The sequence below is a fragment of the Cnephaeus nilssonii genome (genome assembly GCF_951640355.1).
Source record: "Cnephaeus nilssonii genome assembly, chromosome: 10".
In the NCBI taxonomy this organism is placed as follows: domain Eukaryota; kingdom Metazoa; phylum Chordata; class Mammalia; order Chiroptera; family Vespertilionidae; genus Cnephaeus; species Cnephaeus nilssonii.
This window is the reverse complement of record NC_137081.1, coordinates 35358515-35379711: the sequence shown is the minus strand read 5'-3', so window position 1 is coordinate 35379711 and position 21197 is coordinate 35358515. Positions and strand designations below refer to the sequence as shown.

Sequence of the window (21197 nt, the reverse complement as noted above, 5' to 3'; positions counted from 1 at the left end):
TTTTAGGGTTCCCATGCTCTGCTATTAACTGAAGAGAATCATTCTGAGTGACCTGCTGCCTTGCTACCAGGAATCAACCTAGAGCCTTTGAACTGCGAGGGGATGAGCAGTGGCTTTGTGTCACCTTCTCAGCCTCTCTGCAAAGGCTTTGGGTTTAAGAGTGAAGGAGATCCATGTTTCAGCGGTGAGAGGCTTGGTCTCATGGCAGGAAGCGGACTACGGGCCACACATACAGACCCATGGGGAGCACAGGTCTGTGGGGTGAGGTTGCTGCCAGCACACAGCAGCTCCCAAACATGGGCACTTGGATGCTCTAGATGTCCTTGGGCCAGCCCCTGTGCCAGCTGCAGGAAAGTGCTTCATCTCTTCGCGGATACTGGCAACCTCCTCACCACGCTCTGCTTGGATGCACCATGAACATAGATCTCTGTCCTTTTCAAATGTGCCAAGTAAACTCACCTGGGTCAGCAGTGCAGCGAGGCTCCCTCGCTGGAAGCAACAGCCGCTGGGCTTCATGGCCATGTGTTTCACTCTTGTCTAAATACACAAATGCTGGCTGAGCTTCTAGAGGGACCCGCAGACTCCTCCTTCACCAGGAAAACCCCCTGGAAACAGAAACCTTGGCTGGGACCCCACCCTCCAAGGCTGCTGTATAGCCTTATGGAAGTGTGACATTCTTATTGGGAAAACCTGTGCTAAATACTGCTTGGGTTCTACTGTCATCGGTGTCCCCGTGAACAAGCCCCTTGAGGAGGGTAGGGTCTGTGGCTCCTAGTCCCTGTGTGGACCCCTGTCTCTCTGGGTTCTCACACTCTCCTCTATTAAATGATCATATTCATGGTGTGCCTTTCTGGGTGCGAGGCCCCATGCTAAATGCATTCATTAAATTTCTCAATGCTCAAAACATACCTATAAAGGTAGGTATGTTTATGACCTGTAGTTTACAGGTGAGGAAAGAGGCCCAGAGAGGGTGAGACTTGCCCAGGGTCATCTCCCAGGTGGGGGCTGTTGCTGGGGTCCAGCCCAGTCAGGGCCTCAGGAGACAGCCGGCTGTCTTTGGCTTCTCCAAGCTCATGGTGTGGCCATCTACTTCGATGGACTCAGGACCTTTGCTTATGCTGCTACTGGGGCCTCATGTTCAGATTGCTGTGAACATCGGAAGTGAGCGGCAGAAATCCTTACAGGACAGAGTGTGACACTGTAGAAATGAGTGCCACAGTTCCTAAATCAGTGGTTCTGGAAGAGAACATGGAAGGCTCAGACATTCTTAGTCCACTTTGCTTGTTCTAAGAGAACTTGAAATACCCACCCCAGTGGGTTTGCAGGACCAGTGTGGCCGAGTCAGGGGCTGACAGGCTCATTCTCCATTACAACAGCTTGTTTGGATTCAGTAGTGAGTCGCGTGAAGTGCCACGAGGCAGAGCACCAAGTTTTCTAGATAAGAGGGGCGTTGCTGCAAAGGTGTGGAGGATCTGGCCTTCTGACCACTGGGCCAAGAACCCCTGGCCCTCAAGGCCCCTGCACCCTGGTCTAAGCAGTGGCCCTTGGTCATCACTGGGAGGACCTGTCACATCCCAGTCTTAGGCCCTGCGCTGCTTTGTTTTAAAATATAATCCTCCAATGAAGAGAGAGGTGTGGAGCAGAGGGCCATGTCCTAGCACCCTACAGCCCCCCTGGAGCAGTGTGGGACTCCAGCTCTTCCTTCTCCTTCGTTTCTCCCCATCAGCAATGTGCCGTCATGGAACAGGGAGGAAGGAAGGGCTGGTTGGAAAAACTCTGTAAGAGCTGGTGAGGAGAGATTGGGCTTTTCCACAGCTCCCAGGCTCACTGGGGCCCAGAGCTGTGCTCTTTCCTGTCTGTAGGAGACTCAGTCTGGCTCAATTCATGTTTATTGGGCAGAGTCAGAGACAGTAGTGTTTTCTGCTCACTTGAGGGAAGAGGAAGACACTGAGGAAACAATGGTTGCTTTGTGAAGAGGAGACCTTGGCCGCTAATCCAGAACTCTACCATGGTGGACATGATCTGTAGCTGCCCAATCCCTGCTGTGGCTGTCGAGCACTTCAAATGCCTCTAGTGTGACTGAGGAGCTGAAGTTTACATTTTATTTAATTTTAATTAATGTTAGAAGCCACACGAGGCCTGTGGCTACCTACGGTGCAGCACTGAGGAGGCTCTACAGTGAGGACCTGCTCTTCATTCAGTTACTATATCTTCTATCTATCTATAATAATAAAAGCATAATATGCAAATCGACTGAATGACCGTACAGCAGAACGACTATCTGGATGACCTTCCGGACGACCACTCTATGACACGAACTGGTGCCAGGCCAGCCAAGGCGGGTGCGATGCGATTGGTTGGGGGGCCCCGCCATCGCCTCACGATCAATTGCCCCGCAGAGGGAGGCTCAGGCCAGCCAAGCGATTGCACCCCACGCCTGTCACCTGTAGAGGGAGGTGACCGGTGGTGGTGGGGGGGAGGGCAGTGCTGCACAGATGGCAAGCAGTGGCAGCGGTGAGGGCGGGGTCAGCTGCCGGCAGCCAGGGGAAGGAAAGCCCTGATAGGCCCTGATCGCTAGCTAGGCCTAGGGACCCTACTCAAGGGGTCCCGGATTATGAGAGAACGCAGGCTGGGCTGAGGGACACCCCCACTCCCACCCCATGCATGAATTTCATGCACCGGGTCTCTAGTTTGAAAATATAAGCCTTCATCCTTTTAAACATCCTGGTTGGATAAAAAGAGCTGAATCTGTCACTGCTTTGGCTTGATCCCACCCCAACCCACTCAGGGAGTTCTCTTTTGCTGCTGTGTACACCGTTGAAAATTACTTAGCCAGAAAGTAAGTGTGGGTCATTAGCCTGGGAAATCTCAGTTGCACTGCGTGGTGGAGGCTCACCTCTTCTGTTTCTGCATCTTGAGCCCCTTAGCTACTGCAGGGCTCGGAGCATCTGTCTGGGATGAGATCAAGCGCATGTGGGACTGAGTATCCAGATAAACTGTAATCCTCTGTCCTGGTTGCTCTACTGCTCTGTGCCCCTCTCCGAAATGCCTTGGTTTGGCAGTGGCCATGCTACTGTCAAAAGAAATATTTTTATCATTGATGTGTTGACTTTTGGGGACCACTCATGGTGGCAGGGTGCTACTCAATCCCAATTTTAAGAGGAGGGGGGTTTCCTGACACAGCACATTTTTGAGGAAATAGTGTTATTCATAGTATGACATGGTTAAATGTCTGGGAGGTTTTTAGCAATGAGATGAGAATAGTTCTAACATGTTTCGTGCTATTAGGCAAATGCCATCTTCAGCCCCTGCAAGTGGACAGTGGTGATGTCCACCCTGTTGGGTTCTGGGTAAGTGAGCTTTTCGATTTTAGGGCTTTGTGGACGTGGCATGTGTTTCTATTCACATGGTCATTCCTGTGCTGTCTCTGGGAGTTAGATGAAGTAGAGTTAGAATGATGAGGTAGAGACAGGACCAGATTCCTCTGAGGATGCTCATAGGGACTTTCCCATGAAGCACTCAGCACAAGGAGACCCCTGAGCTCCAGAGACAACTGTTGCTGAGGGACTGTGACTGCGACGGTTGCTGGACTCGTAGAGTATTTCAGTGTGGACATACTCGAACTTAGGGTGTCTCGAATATCCCTAAGATGCAAGGCATTAATGTTATGGGTCCCTACTGTGAGTCAGGCTCTGGAAGCATCTTCTCGCATCCCCATGATGCCCAGGTAGTCTGCCAGCCTCCAAGGAGCCCCACTTGTCCAGAGAGACCAGCCAGATCAGCGAGAAGCCTGAGTCAGGTCCCAATTCCCTGTGCTTGTGGACTGTGCAGCATCCTGCTGAGCCCTAGCATGGGCCAAGGGGAGTGGCTTTCTCTAGGGAGCAGAATCTCCATTGCTTCAGAAGGGGACCCTCAGTGTGACAGTGACCCACAGGCCGATGGCAAGCAGAACACCGTGTACGGGTCCACCCTCCAGCCTGTACCTGTGTCAATGTACAAACTATGCTTGGTCTTAAAGTTTTCTCCTGGCTTTGTTAGCCTTGTCCCTTATTTAGAGGGGTTCCAATTAGGAGGCCAACAAAAACAGCTCCTTCATCATCCTGTGGCTCTCAAAAGCAGACTGGATTTGCTGGGGTTTGGATTCTGTAGTGGACAGTGTCTGTGTCCTCAGGAGGCCCCTCCCTGCAGGCCCTGAGCTGAGCCCCAGTCTTCATGAAGTTCTCCCATGGCATAGTGGCAGCTCAGTGGCACCACGCCCAGGTCTCTGGGACTTCATCTCTAAAATGTCTACCTTCCAAGTAGGTCACTGCCTTGGCTTAGCAGTGATGCCCCTCATCCCCATTTCAGAGGTTTGGGGGCACAGGGCTTCCCTGGTTGCTCACCCTAGTCCCCGCTCCCGGCAGAGCCCATAGGTCACTGGGTCAGGCTGAGCGGGGGAGGGGATACCCTGACTGGGACCAGCCCTTGTATTAAGTAGCATAAAGCGAATTCCTTTTTTAAAATAAAAAAGTAAACATAAATAAAAGTTTTGTAACTCTTTTCCTGTGCCCCAAGGGATATCTTTGGGAAGCCATCTACATCGCTATCTCATTTCTTTGGCAAGAATAATCAAATATTGAATATCGAGGGAAATTACAGCAAATAGTTCCAAGATCATATGATTTAGACAGGTCTGGTGAGTGAGGTTAACCATTAACCCCATGTTTTCTAAATTTATCTGCTACCCAGAATCTCTGGGCATAGGTGAAACCCTGATCCCTGAGCCCACTCCTGGACCTCAGCGAAGCCACCTCCAGAGTTTGGGTGTCTGACAAGTACCCGGTTCACTGTCCCCAAGCCGATTGGGATGCATCGCTGAGATTTGTTATTTACTGACTGTTCAAGGAAAAAGGGCCAGAAATGATCAGATAAAGGGAAGCCCTGAAAAAAACAGCACGGGTTCTCTTAAATGCCAGCCAGCGTTGTGACCCTGATCCCAGGAAACCTTACAAGATATCTGAGGCCACGGGAAATGTCATGACCTTTAGACAGTGCTCAGCTAGTTGTCTGCCTTTTAAAAAGAGAGACAATAAGCAGTGAAATAAGCTACCAGCAGAAGAGAAGCCAGGCAGTGGTGCTCTGGGACAGGGCTCAGGCTGGCCCACCATGGCTGTTGGCAGGGACCGTGCAAGGGACTGATAGTGAAGGCTTCCTTTGGATAGCACCCACGTCCATTCCCAAGGCACATTGTGGCCATGGCTGCCGTGTGTGCGAGATGGTGACATGGACACGTGCAGATGTGCGTTCTGCGCATGACTGCTCTCTGACTATACAAGTGAAGTGCTCGGGGCATGGCTCCTGATGTCAGTCTGCTTGGGCTCCTGCTTGAGCGTCATCCTTTCCTGCCTGGGACCTTGGGCAGTCCCTGAGCCTCTCTGTGCCTCATCTGTAAAATGGAGGCGTTGGGGATGCTGGCAAATTCAGTTCTCTCTTGAGTGAAAGTTACAGTCGGTTCATACGAGAGCTCGAGGCTTGGCTGGCTGTCATTTAAGGGAACCACTGGCAGTGGGGCCCAGTGGGAAGCAAATGCAGTGGGAGTTTGCGACAGAGCAGGGAAGCTTCCTCAGAGTTCTCAGTTTCCGGTTCCTAAGATGCTCCTTACTGGTGTCAGTAAAAGGTGGCTGTGGGAGACACGGGTAGCTGATTCTCCACTCTGTTCACACAGAAGATCATTGGGAATGAGTCTGTTGCTGCTCTTGATTCTGGTGAGAACATTTTGTGTAAGAAATGAAATGCGGCTTCATGTGGCAGTGAGAACAGAGCAACTTTGGAGAGGTGCAGGCATGGAGGGTGCAGCCACTTCAGAGGAAGCCCACACATCTGTGTTTTTTGTCTCTAACCATAAGGTGGGAACTGTTTGTTGGAGGAAATGCTGAAAAGAATAAAACATTTGAAGATGGGGAAAATTTCCTTTTAATCCTGTCACTGGTTTCAATGCCCTGATCACGTCACTGTTTCCTTCCAGTCCGCTGCCATGTCCTTGTCCTGTCTTGTTGGTTCCTGCATGACTGGCCTCTTGATGAATGCTAGATTTGGCTATTTTGCATTTTACTCTTTATATTTTATAATTTCATATTACAGGATACGCTTTGGACTGATCAGCGGCATGAGAGTTGCCTTGGTAGGAGTTGTCCCAAGTTGGCCTGACAGTTGCTCCACACTGTGCAGGTAGAGTCTTTGAGGTTAATTGTTGAGTAAGAACAGGAACAGAGTTTTTCTGACCCTCTGGCCTTGTTCTGAGGCTTACCAGTATTGACCAGGTGACCCTCCCAGTATCCCTGAGGGAGATGCTAAGAAGCAGGGGCCAGAGCAAGGCCCAATCTTCCAGCTTATCCCTTCCATCTTGTGTTCCTGCCTTGGGCAGGCTGAGTCCTGACAGCTGCCTTTTCTGTGCCCAGCTCTGCTCTCTCGCCTGAGCCTTGCTCATGATGGACTTTGAGTCACCTGTGAGCATTGTTCTGCATCCTTAACTGTCTCTATCCCTGTTCTTCCCATCCCGGAAGAGACAGCCCCACCCACCCCAAACCCAGGCCCAGACATGGCTCTTCTCTTTCTCTCCACCCTCAACATTTCATCAGCTTCCCAAATGTACTTATCCTTTCTAAAAATTGTTTAATTCCTGTGCTTTATTTTGATCCTGCTGAAGCTCTGATTTCCCATTATCCTATCCCACAGCTTCTAGAAGAACCTTTCTAAAATGCATATCTGACCAGTGGGTTGCTGTCGTCCCTGGTGGCAAGGACAAGTCCCTCCATGACTCACCCATTTCTCCGGCCTTAGGGCCTTGCTCACCTGCCTGGGGCGGTACATGCATGGTTAGTGGGGTCCTTGCCTCAGCCACCTGGGTTATAGAGCACATGAACGTGACCTAAACCACCCAGCCTTTTGGGAGGGCACTGTGTATGTCGTAGGGGGAAGGAGGGGATAACTTGGATGGCCCATCTCTTTCTAGAAATGTCTTCTAGTACATTTGCTTCCTTTTTTCTTACTGCAAGTGGATCATTGAAATCCCTCTGTTGCTTTTAGCATCCAGGGCCTGTCTGGTGCTTAGTACATCCTTATAATGAATATTTTCCCATTAAAGTCTTTTGAGGAAGGGTGGAGCCAGTGTTCCTGTCTTCAGGGTGTGCATGCCACTGAGATGTGCTAGGACACACACCTGAGCTGTGTGTCCAGATGACGCAGGTCAGTGTCCCAGTACAGGGTGTGGATGGCCTGAGAGGAGGGTAGCCAGGTGAGGCAGAGGTCAGGGCTTGCAGGCCAGCTGGGTAGTCTCATTTCCTGTCTAGCTCCTTTTTATTAGAAAGAGTAATCTTTTTAATGAAGTTTCCTGTTTATTGTTTGGATGGTAACTGAAGTTGAAAATGTTCTCTTCCCGCTAGAGGCCTGAATGGGCTGTGCTCCTGGGCTGGCTGTTAAAGGAGGTCTGTCCACCCCAAGTCCCTATGAAGCAGCTTCCCTGGCTCCTGGGAACTTGCTTCCATCCCAACCCTATTCCAGAAAAGAACAAGAAAAAAAAAAAAAGAAAAAGAAACAGCATCTTGTCCACCCCCTGCTCCACTCACTCACTGGTCCTCACATGGGAAATGGCACACCCTTTGACCTGATCACACCCATGAACCTGGGTGTTCACCTGGGTGTTCAGATGGCATACTCATTTGCTCTTCTGAAGGTAAAGGTGCTCATTTTAAATAAGGGTGAGAGGGTGTGTGTTTTTCAGACCCTGCCAAGTGGCCGAGGCTGCTCTGGTTTTTGGCTGGGACTTCCTGGTCAAGGCTGCCCGGCAGATTTCTTGGCTCAGCCGAGGCCATTGGTGTTTACCCGCAGTTGACATTCTCATCGCAGATGCTCTCAAAGGCCTTTGCGTCAGGCCTCGGACAAAGAACAAATGCTGAAAGGGTCTGTGTTCCTGCCACACAAGAGCAGCAGCCAGAGCACTTTGTTTACTGCCAGGCCAGGCCTGGGGCCTCAGGGCCTCACCGTGACTGTGGTGCTGAGGCCTCCCAGGTGTTCTGGAAAAGGCTGCTGCCCGAGTCCCCGCACATGCTTTGCAGCACCAGCGTTGCTGGGACAGGTGCCTCCCAGGGCCGAGGGCAGTGTGTGTCAGAACACCCCATGTCCAGCCCCACTGCCTTGGGGTGAGGACAGCCCTCCTGTGCTCCTCCTGCCAGGAATGCATGGGGGTCTGCAGACAGGGCTGCACTGTGACCTCCTCAGAACTAAGGTTCTGTTTCCTTGCACATGCAGCTGGCCACTTCCAGGAGGAGGCTCCAGCCTGAGTTAGGAGCTATCTGTCAGGAGCTTAGGCCCCTTTTCTAGAAGAAGCTGGCGGACGTTTTAAATCTTCTTTACCGTATTTAAAATGTGTGGCCTTGATGAAGAAAATAAAAAGCACCCACATGCATGTCTCCAGTGCATCCTCCCCCCCCAACCTGCCAACCAGCGCTGCGCAGTAAAATTAACCTAAATTAGGAAGATAATTGTTCCCATGTTAATTGTAGGTTGTCCTTTAAAGCTGTTTTCAGTTGTGAGGTCTCAGCAGCAGGCTGGCGCTGGGCCCAACCCTGCCTTACTGAGCATCTACTCCCCTTAGAGGCCAAGTTCCAGAAAACAGCGGTGGAATTCGGTCATTTCCCGAGTCAACTATTGCTCCATCGTTTCTAGATGATGTTCTTCTGAAGTCCCCACTGTTAACTGCATGTCCCCCAGGCCCCTGCCCTCACTTACACCCCAGGACAACCCTCCCAAAGGGCTGAAAGGCTCACTCTCAGGCGATATAAACAAATGTTGCTATTTTCAGTGTGCCCCTCAGCATCACAGCTGTTATGGCCTGTGCGCTCACTGCACGGACCCCAACCCTGCACTTGGCCTTGGTCAGCAGCACCAGCTCTGGCAAGCCTGTGATGACCTTAAACCTTCTTTCCTTGCTAGTTTCAGGTTTCTCATAAGGCCCTCTGGAACAGGCTATAGGCTTCACGACAAAATGGTGTTGTCAGAGCCTAGGGGGTGATTCTGTTATGGTTCTTCTTCCTTGGGAACTTGGGTTTCTGTTTGAAGGTGCTCAGATGGAATTTGTTCATTTCATCTAAATCTTTACTTTTATAGCTATGAAATGTTCATCATATTTTCTTATCTTTTGAAATATCTGCTGAATTTGGAGTTATGTACCCTTTTTCATTTCAAACATTATATATTCTTCTTTTGACCATTTTTTGTTAAATTTTTAAGAACCAATGTTTGATGTTATTCCCTTTTTAGTTTGCTTTCTAGTTTTTAAATTTCCGCTCTTCTACTTTCTTTGGCTGTCATCTTGTATCATTCCTAACTTCTGACGTTGAATTGCAGCCCATTAGTCCTCAGCCTTTCTCCTATATAGGCTGCACATTGCCTTGAAGTCCAGTGTGAGGCATATCCAACAGGTGCTGGCACCTAGTATTTTCATATTCATTCTGGTTTTTGAAAGTTGTGTTGATAGGTGTACTCCTTTGGTATAGTGTAAGGAGAGGGCACTTCATCTCTGGGGTGTTTTTTTCTGAAAACACAAAACCCCATGAAAAAAACATCGGATAAATCCAACTGAGGGACATTCCACAAAATAGCTGACCAGTACAGCCCACAGGAGCCAGAGGAGACGTGACCACTGAATGTTAGGTGGGCTCCTGGAGCACACAGAGGGAAAACTCAGAAACCTACATGGAGTATGGACTTCAGCTAATGATAATGTATCACTGTTGGTTCATTAATTGTGACAAGTGCACCATCCTGTTGCCGTGGAAATAGGGTTCTTCCATGGTGTCATGAGAAAAATATTTCAGGGACCCATACTGAGGTGTGGTGGTAAGATTTATTGGAGCAGTAACAAAGGACTGCCCCAGCTGCCCAATGTGTCATCCACGACCAGGTGGCTCAGCTCCGTTCTCACTCCAGAAGTCCTGGGCCTGATGAGCATAAGTGCCCACCAGGAGGCTCAGGATACAGAAATGTGATGCCATCACCTTGGGCTCCAGTAGTCCAGCATAGTCTCTGCTCTCATCAGGCTAGCTGTTCCTGGCTGCACTCCAGCTGGAGCTGCGCTGTCACACCCGGGCCCATGCTTGGACCCAACTTGGACCTGCACTTAGAGCCTCATGGCTGCTACTAAGAGAGAATGCAGGCAAACCAGTGGAGGAATGGATACGTGCTACTGAGTGGGGCCTTTCTTAAGCTTTGATTATATTACCTCAGGATTGGGAGAGAATAGGCTTTCTTTCAAACTAACCAATCTTTTTCCTGATCCTTCACAGACTTATATTGGGCCCTCCCCCTTATCCAATACAATCCTTTCCTCAGATTTTCCCAGGCTAGACTCTGCCCATTTATGTTGCTATTTGGCACCTACTGCCCATGCCTCAAAGTTTTGCCTCATCCCTGCACTGTTTTGGTTTCTGCAGTGCATAGGAGTTCCCCTTTATTGATTACTAGAGGCCCGGTGTACGAAATTTGTGCATGGGGGGGCGGGGGGCAGGGGGTTTCCCTCAGCCCAGCCTGCACCCTCTCCAATCTGGGACCTCTCGATGGGATCGGGCCTAAACGGGCAGTCGGACATCCCTCTCACAATCCAGGACTGCTGGCTCCCAACTGCTCGCCTGCCTGCCTTCCTGATCGCCCCCTAACCACTCCCCTGCCAGCCTGATTGATGTCTAACTGCTCCCCTGCCAGCCTGTTTGCCCCCAACTTCACTCCTCTGCTGGCCTAACTGCCCTCCCCTGCAGGCTTGATTGCCCCCAACTGCCCTCCGTTGCAGGCCTGGTCCCTCCCAACTGCCCTCCCCTGCTGGCCTGATCGCCCACAACTGCCCTCCCTTGCAGGCCTGGTCCCTCCCAACTGCCCTCCCCTGCTGGCCATCTTGTGGTGGCCATCTTGTGTCCACATGGGGGCAGGATCTTGTGTGTTGGAGTGATGGTCAATTTGCATATTACTCTTTTATTAGATAGGATAGAGGCCTGGTGCATGGGTGGGGGCCAGCTGGTTTGCCCTGAAGGGTGTCCCGGATCAGGGTGGGGGTTCCCTTGGGGCTTGGGGTGGCCTGGGCGAGGGGCCTGTGGTGGTTTGCAGGCCAGCCACGCCCCCCGGCGACCCAAGTGGAGGCCCTGGTATCTGGGACTTATTTATCTTCTACAATTGAAACTTTGTAGCCTGGAGCGGAGCCAAGCCTTCTGCTTGCTCCATGGTGGCAGCCATTTCTGTTTGAATTTATTTATCTTCTATAATTGAAACTTTGTAGCCTTAAGCGAAGGCCAAAGCAGGGCAGGGCTGCAGAAGCTTGGCTTCCTCTATCGCCGGGGCAACCCTAGCCTCCTGCTCTCTCCAGCTCCGTGGCTGCTGCCATTTTTGTTGGGATTTATTTACCTTCTATAATTGAAACTTTGTAGGCTTAAGCGGAGGCCTGGGCTGGCTAGGGTGTGCGGAAAGCTTGGCTTCCTCCATCACCGGGGAAACCCAAGCCTCTCTCCTGCTCTCTCTGTGGCCGCAGCCGTCTTGGTTGGGTTAATTTGCATACTCCTGATTGGCTGGTGGGCGTGGCTTCTGGACGAGGCTTGTGGGTATAGCGGAGTGATGGTTAATTTGCATATCACTCCTTTTTTATTAGATAGGATTCCTCCCCCATAGTGCAGGCAAGTGGAATGGTTGTCCCCTGGGGAGATGGGAAAGCCTGTCCTTCCTTCCTACATGGGGGAAAAAGGGAAGTGAATCCCCTTAGTGGGGGTTCGGCTTTCACCTGTAGTGTCTGACGCAGTAACTTCCAGACTTAATCAGGCTTAGGCTTAACCAGTTTTGTTCCCTTCTCTTTTGTTAATATCGAACTAGCTGCCTACACTGACAATCCTAATGTCAGGTGTTAACAAACATCCAGTTCTCCTGTAGTGCACAGTCCTCAGAACCTGCAGTGCTCCGATCATCTCCAGTCCTGTGGTGCCCCGGTGCAGGTGCTCTTCATTCCCTGCTGCATCGCAGACCCTCCTTCCTGGTCCCACTCTTTCCACCTGATGCACATCCCTCAAGAATAGTGTTAGAAGGTCTATTGGTGATAAAATGGTTTTGTTTACCTGAAAAATGTCTCTTATCTTACCCTCATTCTTGAAGGATCGTTTAAAACATCTCAAGAGGACCTTTCCCCCCACCTTTTGCAACAGGTAGGGTGTTCTTCCTGTCTGTGGCTCCTGTAGTTGTGGTGAAGTGTGATGCCTGCACAGTAGTTGTCCCTTCTATGTCGGCCTGTTCTGACCGCTAACATTGTCTTCATCATCACAGTTCTGTGCAGATGTGTTAGGTGTGGACACACCTTTGTCCTTTGGTATACGTTTTCCTTCTGTGCTTGTGAATTTGTGCTTTTATCAATGCTAGAAATCCTCAGCCAGTGCTTCAAACATTGTATCGTTTTCTTTGCTTTTTCTGCCAGAGGTCCTGAGTAAACAAATGTTGTGCCATCACATTTTACTCCGTATGTTCACTCTCAGTTTTGCCTCTGTGTCCAGCTAATTTCTTCACAACTACCCTGTCCTTCACTTAATAGCTTCGTTGGTTACAGGTACCAGAATGCTTATTGTGGCCAACTACTCTGAAACAGCTTTGTCTTTGTCCACCTTCTTGGGAATTTCACACAGAGGAGTTTGGAACAAGTGTGTCTGAGGTGCTGTGGCTCGCTTTCTTTAGGTGATACAAATGGTTTCTCACTTTGTCCCCATCTCATGGGATGTTGGCATAGTTACAAATGAAAGCATGTACAGTATATATTTACATATGGCATGTTCTGTTTTGTTTTTACCAACATGTTTTCTTTCCATGGTCGACAAAACAGCCAGGGTGCATCTCAGGTGATAGGAGGAACTTTTATCCACAGTGACCAGTTCCTCAGCTGATAAGCCTGAAATCCCAGGTTCCTGGAGATAAGTGTGCTTTGGAGAGAGACTCAAGGGCCCTGTTAGCGAAGGTTCCTGACCATGGTCCTTGGCCACAGTACAGTTCTGGAATGTGGGGAGGGAAACTCCCAAGAGCTGTACTCCCGGCTTTGAAAAAGGCTGGAGAAACCCAGCGAGTAGGATTTGCATTTGTTCTTTTTCCCAGAAGGAATATCTCTATTTAATTATGCAGTCAAGCTTCTCTGCTGGGGAGGACATGGAAACATTTTCACTGAATAGCCTTCTTCCAGTTTCTTCCTTGCTGCCTGGCTGGCAGGGGTTAATTCTGGGTCCCATTTGCCACCTACTGGGAGGAGGCACAGTGGGTATTTCACTGGAGATCTGCAGCTAATGACTTTGCTTCTTTTTTTGTGTGTTCACTCCTCCCTTTGCCTTTGTAACACCTATCTTCCTGGTGGGACATTTTCCTCCATCCGTGCTCCATCTGGGAGCCAGGACTCTGGTTTCTGTTGGGACAGTGGAGGAGACTGACTTTGATGTCAGTGTGGCCAGTCTGCATCCAGCTTTGCAGCTCAAATAGTGGGAACGTTGCTCAATTTCTTTGCGCCTCGCTCTTTCTCATCTGTTAGATGGGGGTAACAAACCCTACCTCATCCTCATGCATTTGTCATAAGGCTTAAGGGATTGAGTGTAAGCTTGTAGCTTGGTGCCAGGTAGACAGTTTGTTCATTGATTCATTTAATAATTCATTTGTTTAGTCACTGTTTTCAGCACATAAAACAAAGTCTCTTCTACAGGCACAGATCTCAGGCCTCACCCTCTAGGAGGCAAGTCTCCAGGGGACTGCAAATCATGGCTTTGTTTTTGCAAGTAAAGGCCATTATTACGCTTGAATTTGAAAGTGCTCTGAGATCTAGAGAGGGCACAGGGCCTGTGGGCCACTGCTGCTGAGCAGTCACCTCCCAGCTCCTTTCCCTGCCTGGGGATATGGCCACACATCTGCCCTGCCCTTCATCTCCAGTTTCCAGACCTCTCTAAGGTTGCTCCTGAATCAGTCTTTCCCTGTTGAAGAGGAAGAGTGCTGCATCAGTGTTAGGGGCAGGAAGGTGGTTGTAGAGGGAGGATCGAGAAGCTTCTTAGAAGGTAAGCTAAAGCAAGCCAAAACCCTTGGCAAGTTACTTTGATACATAGTAGGAGATATGGCTCCATACTCAAAAATTTTTCTTTGCAAATTAGACTGTCAAGTATTTTTAAAAGCTGCTTAAATGCTTGTGGTAGCAGGAATCCTGGCTGGGGAGGCACTTCTCAGCTGACTGCCCTGGAGGGCTCACTCAGAGTTAAGTGCACCACACCTTCCTCACCCCTGGGCTTGCCACTCTCTTGCTGATCTGTTTTCTCTCTCTCTTTCCCATCTGTGTGGAGGGTTTGATGACATAATGGTCTGAAGCTGATGCTGAGCACAAATTTATTTCTCAGAAACCCCAGTCTCCAGGTGGCCTTGGCCGGCAGAGAACTCGGCAGAGAACTCGGTGTGGAGATTGTCCTGTTGGGAGAAGAGTTGTCTTATTTGTGTCCGCCAGACCTGAGAACCGGAGTGTTTGGAGTTAGTTAAGGCCAGTACTCCTGGGGAACGTCCCTGCCCAGGATGGAATTGCTGGGAAAGCAGCAGTGCTTTCTGTCCCAGTGCTGTGGGGGCGATGGGGGGACGCAGAGGCAACCAGGTCAGGGCTTTGGGTGCAGGGTGCAGGCCAGCTGCGTGCAGGGCTGCTCTTCTGCTTCAGAGGACCCAATGATGCCGACTGTGTGGCCCGCAGGACATGGGGGCCCTGTGGTGGGATCAGAGGTGGGTCACCCTATGCTATTAGTGTCAGCCTTGCGGAGACTTTCAATGTGCTCTTTTCCACTCCACCTGTGTATGTCTCTTTGGGATGTGGCCTGTGTGCCCACTTGGACCTGCACTTGGCTTGGACAAAGGCCCTTCTCCCCTGTGCATCTTCCCTCCCAGCCTTGGGCCCTCATCCTGTGCCTTCAGGAAGGGCTGATGAGACAGAGAACAGGAAAGAAATTGCTGTGCCCATTCTCAGGGGAAGGTTGGAATGCCAGTCCTGACTGGTGTGCCATCTCCTGGGTTGGTTGGCTCCCAAGCCCTTCCATGGTTCTTCCCCGCCGAGAAGTGCACCCAGGGCCCCTCCTGACTGCTTGTGGTTCTCCAGTCTCATGTGCTGCCCTCTCACCCCTCAGGGCCACCTTCCCTGCACTGCATCTCTGTCGGCCTGCTGTGCCTTGCACATGCTGTTCCATCTGCCTGGAAGGCCCCCCACCCCCACCACCTAGAAAGTTCCTGCTTACCTCCTCCTCTGGGAGGCTTTTCCAACTGAGGTAGGCGATGGTGCGGGGGGGGGGGGGGGGGGCTGTGTCTTCCTTGTCCCTTGGGGTGATACTAGGCACCATGGGGGGATTTCTGGGGCCCCTCATCTTGTCACCTCCCCATGGACTCCTGGAAGGCTGGGATCCTGGTGTGCGTGGCACTGAGGTGCTAGAAGTAGGACCAAGGGCTGAGGTTAGAGCTGGTGTATAAGGGCATCCACGCCCAGCATCCTCAGCGCATGCATGCATGCACCAGCTGAGCAGGCACAGGGCTGGTGGTCACTGCCACTGCCTCTTCACTCCGGTCCCCCTGTCCCCTATCCTGTTGCTGGTTGGCTGGGCTAGTGCCTGGCATTTCTTTGTGCTGTGGCCCTGCCAGTGCTGCCGCACTTAGGAGCCCAAACGTGTGCCTGCATGTGGAAGTTCAGACCAGCAGCGCCTCCAGAGCGAGGGGAATGTTCTCCGGTGACTCAGCAAGCTTGGGCTCTGCCATTTCTGTGGGAGCGGTGCTGGGACAGTGATGAATCACTTGCTTGCCTCTTGATTTGCGTCAATCAAACCACATGTGAAGAAAGCAGCAGTGAGTGAGGCTTTGCTGGCAGCCTGGAGTCCAGTGCGGGGACACTCGCCAGGGACAGCCACAGAGGGCCGGCCGCTCACCCCGGTGGTCCAGGCTGCAGGCCGGGGTGGCTTCCTCCGGCCTCGCCCCCGCCATTCCCGCCAAGCCACAGTGGTAATTCTCTCTCTCTCTCTCTCTCTCTCTCTCTCTCTCCCTCCCTCCCTCTCTCAGTCCCGGCCACTCTGTCCTGGGCGAGGGACGCTTTCAGTCATGGGAGTGTTTGCAGCTGTCTTCTCTGACATTTCACAGAATCGTCCTAGGACGTGGTTCTTTGAAAAGGTTCTTTGTAAGACAGACTCATTGAAAAGGCGTGTCACTGCTCCCTGCCCCCATGATAGCCCAGAGAGCTGATAGGGAGGACGTTTCCAGAGCAGGAGGGACAGGCCTGAGAGCACGCCTGGGGAGACTGCTTGCAACACAGTTTGTTCAAGCAGATGCCTCAGGGACTGTGAGCCTTTCCCCGGTCAAGGTGTATCCTCCATGTGGTCCCAGGAGCCGTGCCAGAGGAATCGCAGAGATTCCTGTGGCATCACCAGTTTACTGTTTGCTTTGTTTGAAGTAGGCAAGTTAAGTTTTTATTTTTTAAGTAACTTTTACGGTACTATTGTAGTTTAAATTGTAGCTGATATCCTAGTTGCTTGGCTAATCACAGCTATGGTTGCATCTTAGGAGGACATTGCCCTCATCTTCCCAATGTCATCTCTCAGTGAACCCCTACCTTAGCCCTGGAAACAAGGCAGAACTCCAGGGCACTTTGGCAGAGATCAGAATTGCATGTAGGTGCAGCTGCTCTAGGGCAGGGGTCCTCAAACTTTTTAAACAGGGGGCCAGTTCACTGTCCCTCAGACCGTTGGAGGGCTGGACTATAGTTTAAAAAAAACTATGAACAAATTCCTATGCACACTGCACATATCTTATTTTGAAGTAAAAAAACAAAACGACAAAAACACCCGCATGTGGCCCGCGGGCCGTAGTTTGAGGACGCCTGCTCTAGGGAATCAGAGAAACTTAGTGCGGGTGAAGTCTTCCGAAGTCTCTCTGTGTAGAGTGTGACCTTCCAGAACTGCAAGCAACCTGCAGACAGCCAGTAAACACCAACCGAGTAGCCACCACATGGACAGAGTAACCCCAGAGTCCAAATCCAGCCCTGTCATGAGGTAGCTTTCAATTTTTTATTATGGAAAATTTCTAACACAAAAGCAAAAGAAGTCAGAATCAGGAGTGACCAGGTGGCCATCCTCAACTTCAGCCATACCCAACCAGGGCCAGTCTGTGGCCCTTCTTCCTCACTGTGTGTGCACGTGATTCCTGCTAAAAGATACCATTATCACAACTGAAATATTGACACTTTAATGCTGTCAAGTAGTTATTGTTTCAAACTTCAGTTGTTTCAATATTGCTTCAGATTTTTCCTGGTTGTTCAAGGGTCAACTGAGGTTCATACACGACCTCTCTCCCCTTCTCTCTTTGCTTGCTTGCAGTTTAAAAAAATTTATTTTTACATACATTATTATGTTAGTTTCAGGTGTATGACGTAGTGATTCATTGTTTATATACCTTACAAAGTGATCACCACAATAAGTCTTTAATGGGCTTGTTGGCTATTTGTATTTTTGGAGAGATGTCTACTCAAATATTTTGCCTAACACTTTCAAATTGGGTTATTTGCCTTTTTATTATTGTGTTGGAAGGGTTCTTTCTATATTCTAGATACAACTCTTCGATCAGATCTGTGATTTGCAAGTATTCTGTCCCATTCTGTGCATTGTCTTTTCATTTTCTGGATGGTGACGTTTGAAGCACAAAAGTTGTTAGGTTTGATTAAGTACAGTTTATCTAGTTTTTCTTGCTTGTTGATTTTGGTGTCATCAGAATTATTTATTAAAGTCAAATTGGATAGAAAATTACCCCTCCTAGGGCTGCTGGCTTTGACTTGGGTAAAATGTGAATAAATGCTAAAAGGCTTCTGGGGCTGTTAGCAGGGGCTTATTTCCTTGCCAGGTTGTGCAGTGTTCATGGTGGCTCACTTTCTCACAGTTGTTTTTACTTGAGCGTCCATGGGAAAATGGCCAAGTAAATGGAAAGTTTCACAGAGAGAACCAAGTTTCTGCACTGATTTTTAACCATGGTTTTATTCATCGTTATTGTGGGTAGTTTGTTGGAATTTGGCATCATGTTGTGAATTTTCATTGAGATTACTATTGCTGGTCTCGATGGATATCCCAGCATTAGAGTGGTTCCCTCCCCTCCCCAAACAAAAATTCCACATAATTCGGAATGCTCCATGTAGCATACAGATAGACATTTTCCTATCCGCAGGTTAATTGTGGGATTCTGTATGTCCCGGGAGGGAGGCTAGGGCATGGACTCTGCAACCTGCCGGCAGGGTGCACAACTGGCTCACCAGTCACCCACTGTCATCAGTCTCGGCCACCCCAGCTTCATGTCTGTACAGTGGGGTGACGGCAGCACCTGCCTGAGAGTCAGGTGGATTCACTGTGGGTGGGTGGAAGCCACAAGGAGGCTGCCGGTTGTAAGGGTTTATACTGAGCAGTCACTCAGAGAAGGAGTTGGATCTGAACTGTCCAGGTGAGCATCTTGGCAGTGACAACATTGAAACTTAAAATGCACTTTGTGAAACTTAGAAACTTTGGAATAGTCTGCTGCTGTCTTAGGCCATTTAAAGATAAAACATACTAAACACCAACCTTTGTACCAGTTTTTAATTCTGAATCTTCTGTTTCCTTCAGGTATGGTTTGTCAAAGAACCTAGTCCTTTGTTTTGCAAGTGTCTCTTGAGCTGTCTCACTAACCAGGGTATATTTAGTATCAATCCAGATAGTTACTGCCTTTCCCAATGAGGAAGGGTCGCTTCGCGTTTTCCTTGTCACCAGCCAGCCCCCAGTATATGGTTTACTCTGTGTTTGCTTTTTCCAAGGTCCGTGTACAGTGTACTGGTCTGAAGTAAGAGCCACTTAAATCTCCACATGCTGCTCACAGGTAATATTCACACCCATTCACAGCATCAGCTGGTTGTCTTATCCTTTTCATTAAGTGGCTGGTTGGTCTCCTTTTCTTTGTCTCTGCATTTGCTCTGTTTTGCTGCAGTAATTCCTGATTTTTGCACAGTGTCAACTTACTCTGCTCCCCTTCTAGTGGAACACATGGGAGGACAGCTAATGAGTGACCCATTGAGGCAACAGTTATTTGCACTTGCCCAGAACTTGCCTCTCTGTCCCTGTTGAATTGCCTTCAGCAGATTTCTGTGTTTATCATCATGTATTTTCACGTGTACTGATGGGGACAGGCAGCTCTTCATTGGCACAATTACTCCTGTGCAGCCCCTGGCTCTGTCTCCAGGGCTAGCCTACCTGCTCCAGAAAGGGTGTTGGGCTCTGTGATCTCAGAGCCGCCTGTAAGGAGCTGACTCTTTTTTTTGGAGTCGCCTGTTTGTATCGTGTAAGGACATTATTGAAAGGCAGAGATCAGGTACAACCACTGTGCTTGTTTGAGGAGTGGGTACCTAGGAAGCCTCGGCAAGTTCCAATGAGACATTAATTAGGAGGACAGGACACAGGCCCCAACCCCATCATGTGTCCTTGTAACTGCCCTTTGTTACGTGTATACAGTGTGTCCTTTCCCATTTATGCTGATGTGTAAGATTGGCAGTGTCTGTACGTTGACATGGTTTGAGTCATCTTCCCATAAAACCCTCAGTGAGGAACTTGGCTGCTGAGCACATGGCGGAGCCTGAAAAGGGCATCGATCCCAGTGGCTGGTCCATGGGAGCCTCTGAGAGTGTCTCATTTCTGAGCTGGCCAGAGGGTCATCCCTGATGCTGAGCCCAAGACACCGAGTGGAAGGAGGGGCCTGCCGAGTATTCCTGGGCGCCGACCCGAAAGGCCTGGAGGTTGCCTGACCCTTGCTCCAGCCTGCAAACCCCATTATGTTTGTTATACACATGTGCGTACACACTCACGTATGTATGTGTGTACATATGTGTGATGACAGGTGCTTGGGTGGTTCCACCTATTAGTAAATAAGTGCTGATGTGGAAATTTCCATAGCGGCTGAGAATACAGTTGCTTGAAGCCCAGCCATACAGGTGACTGGCCCTGTATTCCCTGCCAGAGCTGGTAGCTTCCTTCATAGCAGCTGAACTCAGACCTCCCACCTAGTTGCTTCTTTGTCCCTTTCATTTTAGGGGGCTCCTTAAGTCTCTGTTTGAGTCGTGGGTCTAGGGGGGCTCTCCTGTGCCTGTCCCCTAACTGGCCCCTTGGCCCCAAGCCCATCATGATCCCAGTGTCCAGAGGTCCCCTGGGGGCCTCTCTGCAAAAAAGCTGAGGCTTATTTCCTCGCAGAACCTTTTATTTTTCCCCCTTCTCTGTTGATCCTGGTCTATGTTAAGGTGGATGAAAAAGCATAAAGAAGTTTGGTTCTCACAGCCTAGTCTATATAGTTTACTGGGAAATCTCGTTGGGAGCCCCTCGAATCTGGGACAAGAGACTGAGCAGTCAGCTGGCTACCTCATCACCACCTGGAGCTCCTACCTTCCCCTGGCCTCTGAGTGCTTCCTAATGAAGGGGGCAGGCCATCTCTCCTGGCACTTCTGAGATAAAGCTGTTTGTGGAAATGCTTGGGAAAAGTCAGTGTGGAGGAAGTATTTTGATTCCTTGTTATGGTAAGTCAGAACTCTGAGAGACTTTTGTTCACTATGAAGATGAGTATCTTTCTCCTCAACATATGGCTTATTTACTTAGCATCTTTTCAAAATCACACTTCGCCCCAAGGAATTCTAAACTTCCCTCCAATATCTCTTGGCTTGCTTTCTCTTTTTGAGGTACAGAGCTGGGTATTCTCTCCAGGAGGGCCCCTTTGCCATCCCAGGAGAGGCTCAGGCCTGGAGTAGGCTATTCAGCAGGTCGCCAGCTCTTTCGGGCTTGCTGAGAATTTTTTTGCCTCCTCCAGCACATACTCATACCTTGTAAGGAGGAACTCAGCAGAGGGAACGAGTGAAGAATTAGACAAATTAAAAAATGACATGTAAAAAAATATTTTCTATTTTGATAACCCTTAGATTTAATTAAGATAAGTGAGAATTCTGATAATATGCATGCAATTCACAGGTAGTTCATAGTGTGGTGTTTAGTTTTTTGAAAATTGCTTAATGGTCTTTGTCGTTTTAGGAAAATGCCTTCATTTTTAGATGGGATGGCATTTGAAAGACCACATATATGGAATTATCCAAAAATCCAGAAGCTAGAAACAATGAG

At 49.7% G+C, this 21197-nt stretch overlaps 1 protein-coding gene across 11 annotated transcripts in view; it reads left to right on the top strand.

Annotated features, from left to right (window-relative positions):
* The window catches only part of HDAC4 (histone deacetylase 4), a 238318-nt gene that overhangs the window by 74710 nt on the left and 142411 nt on the right, over positions 1 to 21197 (top strand). Inside the window, exons 3-4 of one of the 11 annotated variants that reach the window (XM_079781865.1) lie at positions 15180 to 15317; positions 18863 to 18924. The exons of 8 other annotated variants lie outside the window; for them this stretch is intronic. In XM_079781865.1, coding sequence (XP_079637991.1) covers positions 18912 to 18924 — 13 coding nt within the window. In that variant the 5' untranslated portion in view covers positions 15180 to 15317; positions 18863 to 18911. Of the gene's footprint in view, positions 1 to 13535; positions 15318 to 18862; positions 18925 to 21197 lie in introns of those variants that run through there. 2 more of the 11 variants (XM_079781866.1, XM_079781864.1) reach the window with 2 other exon arrangements.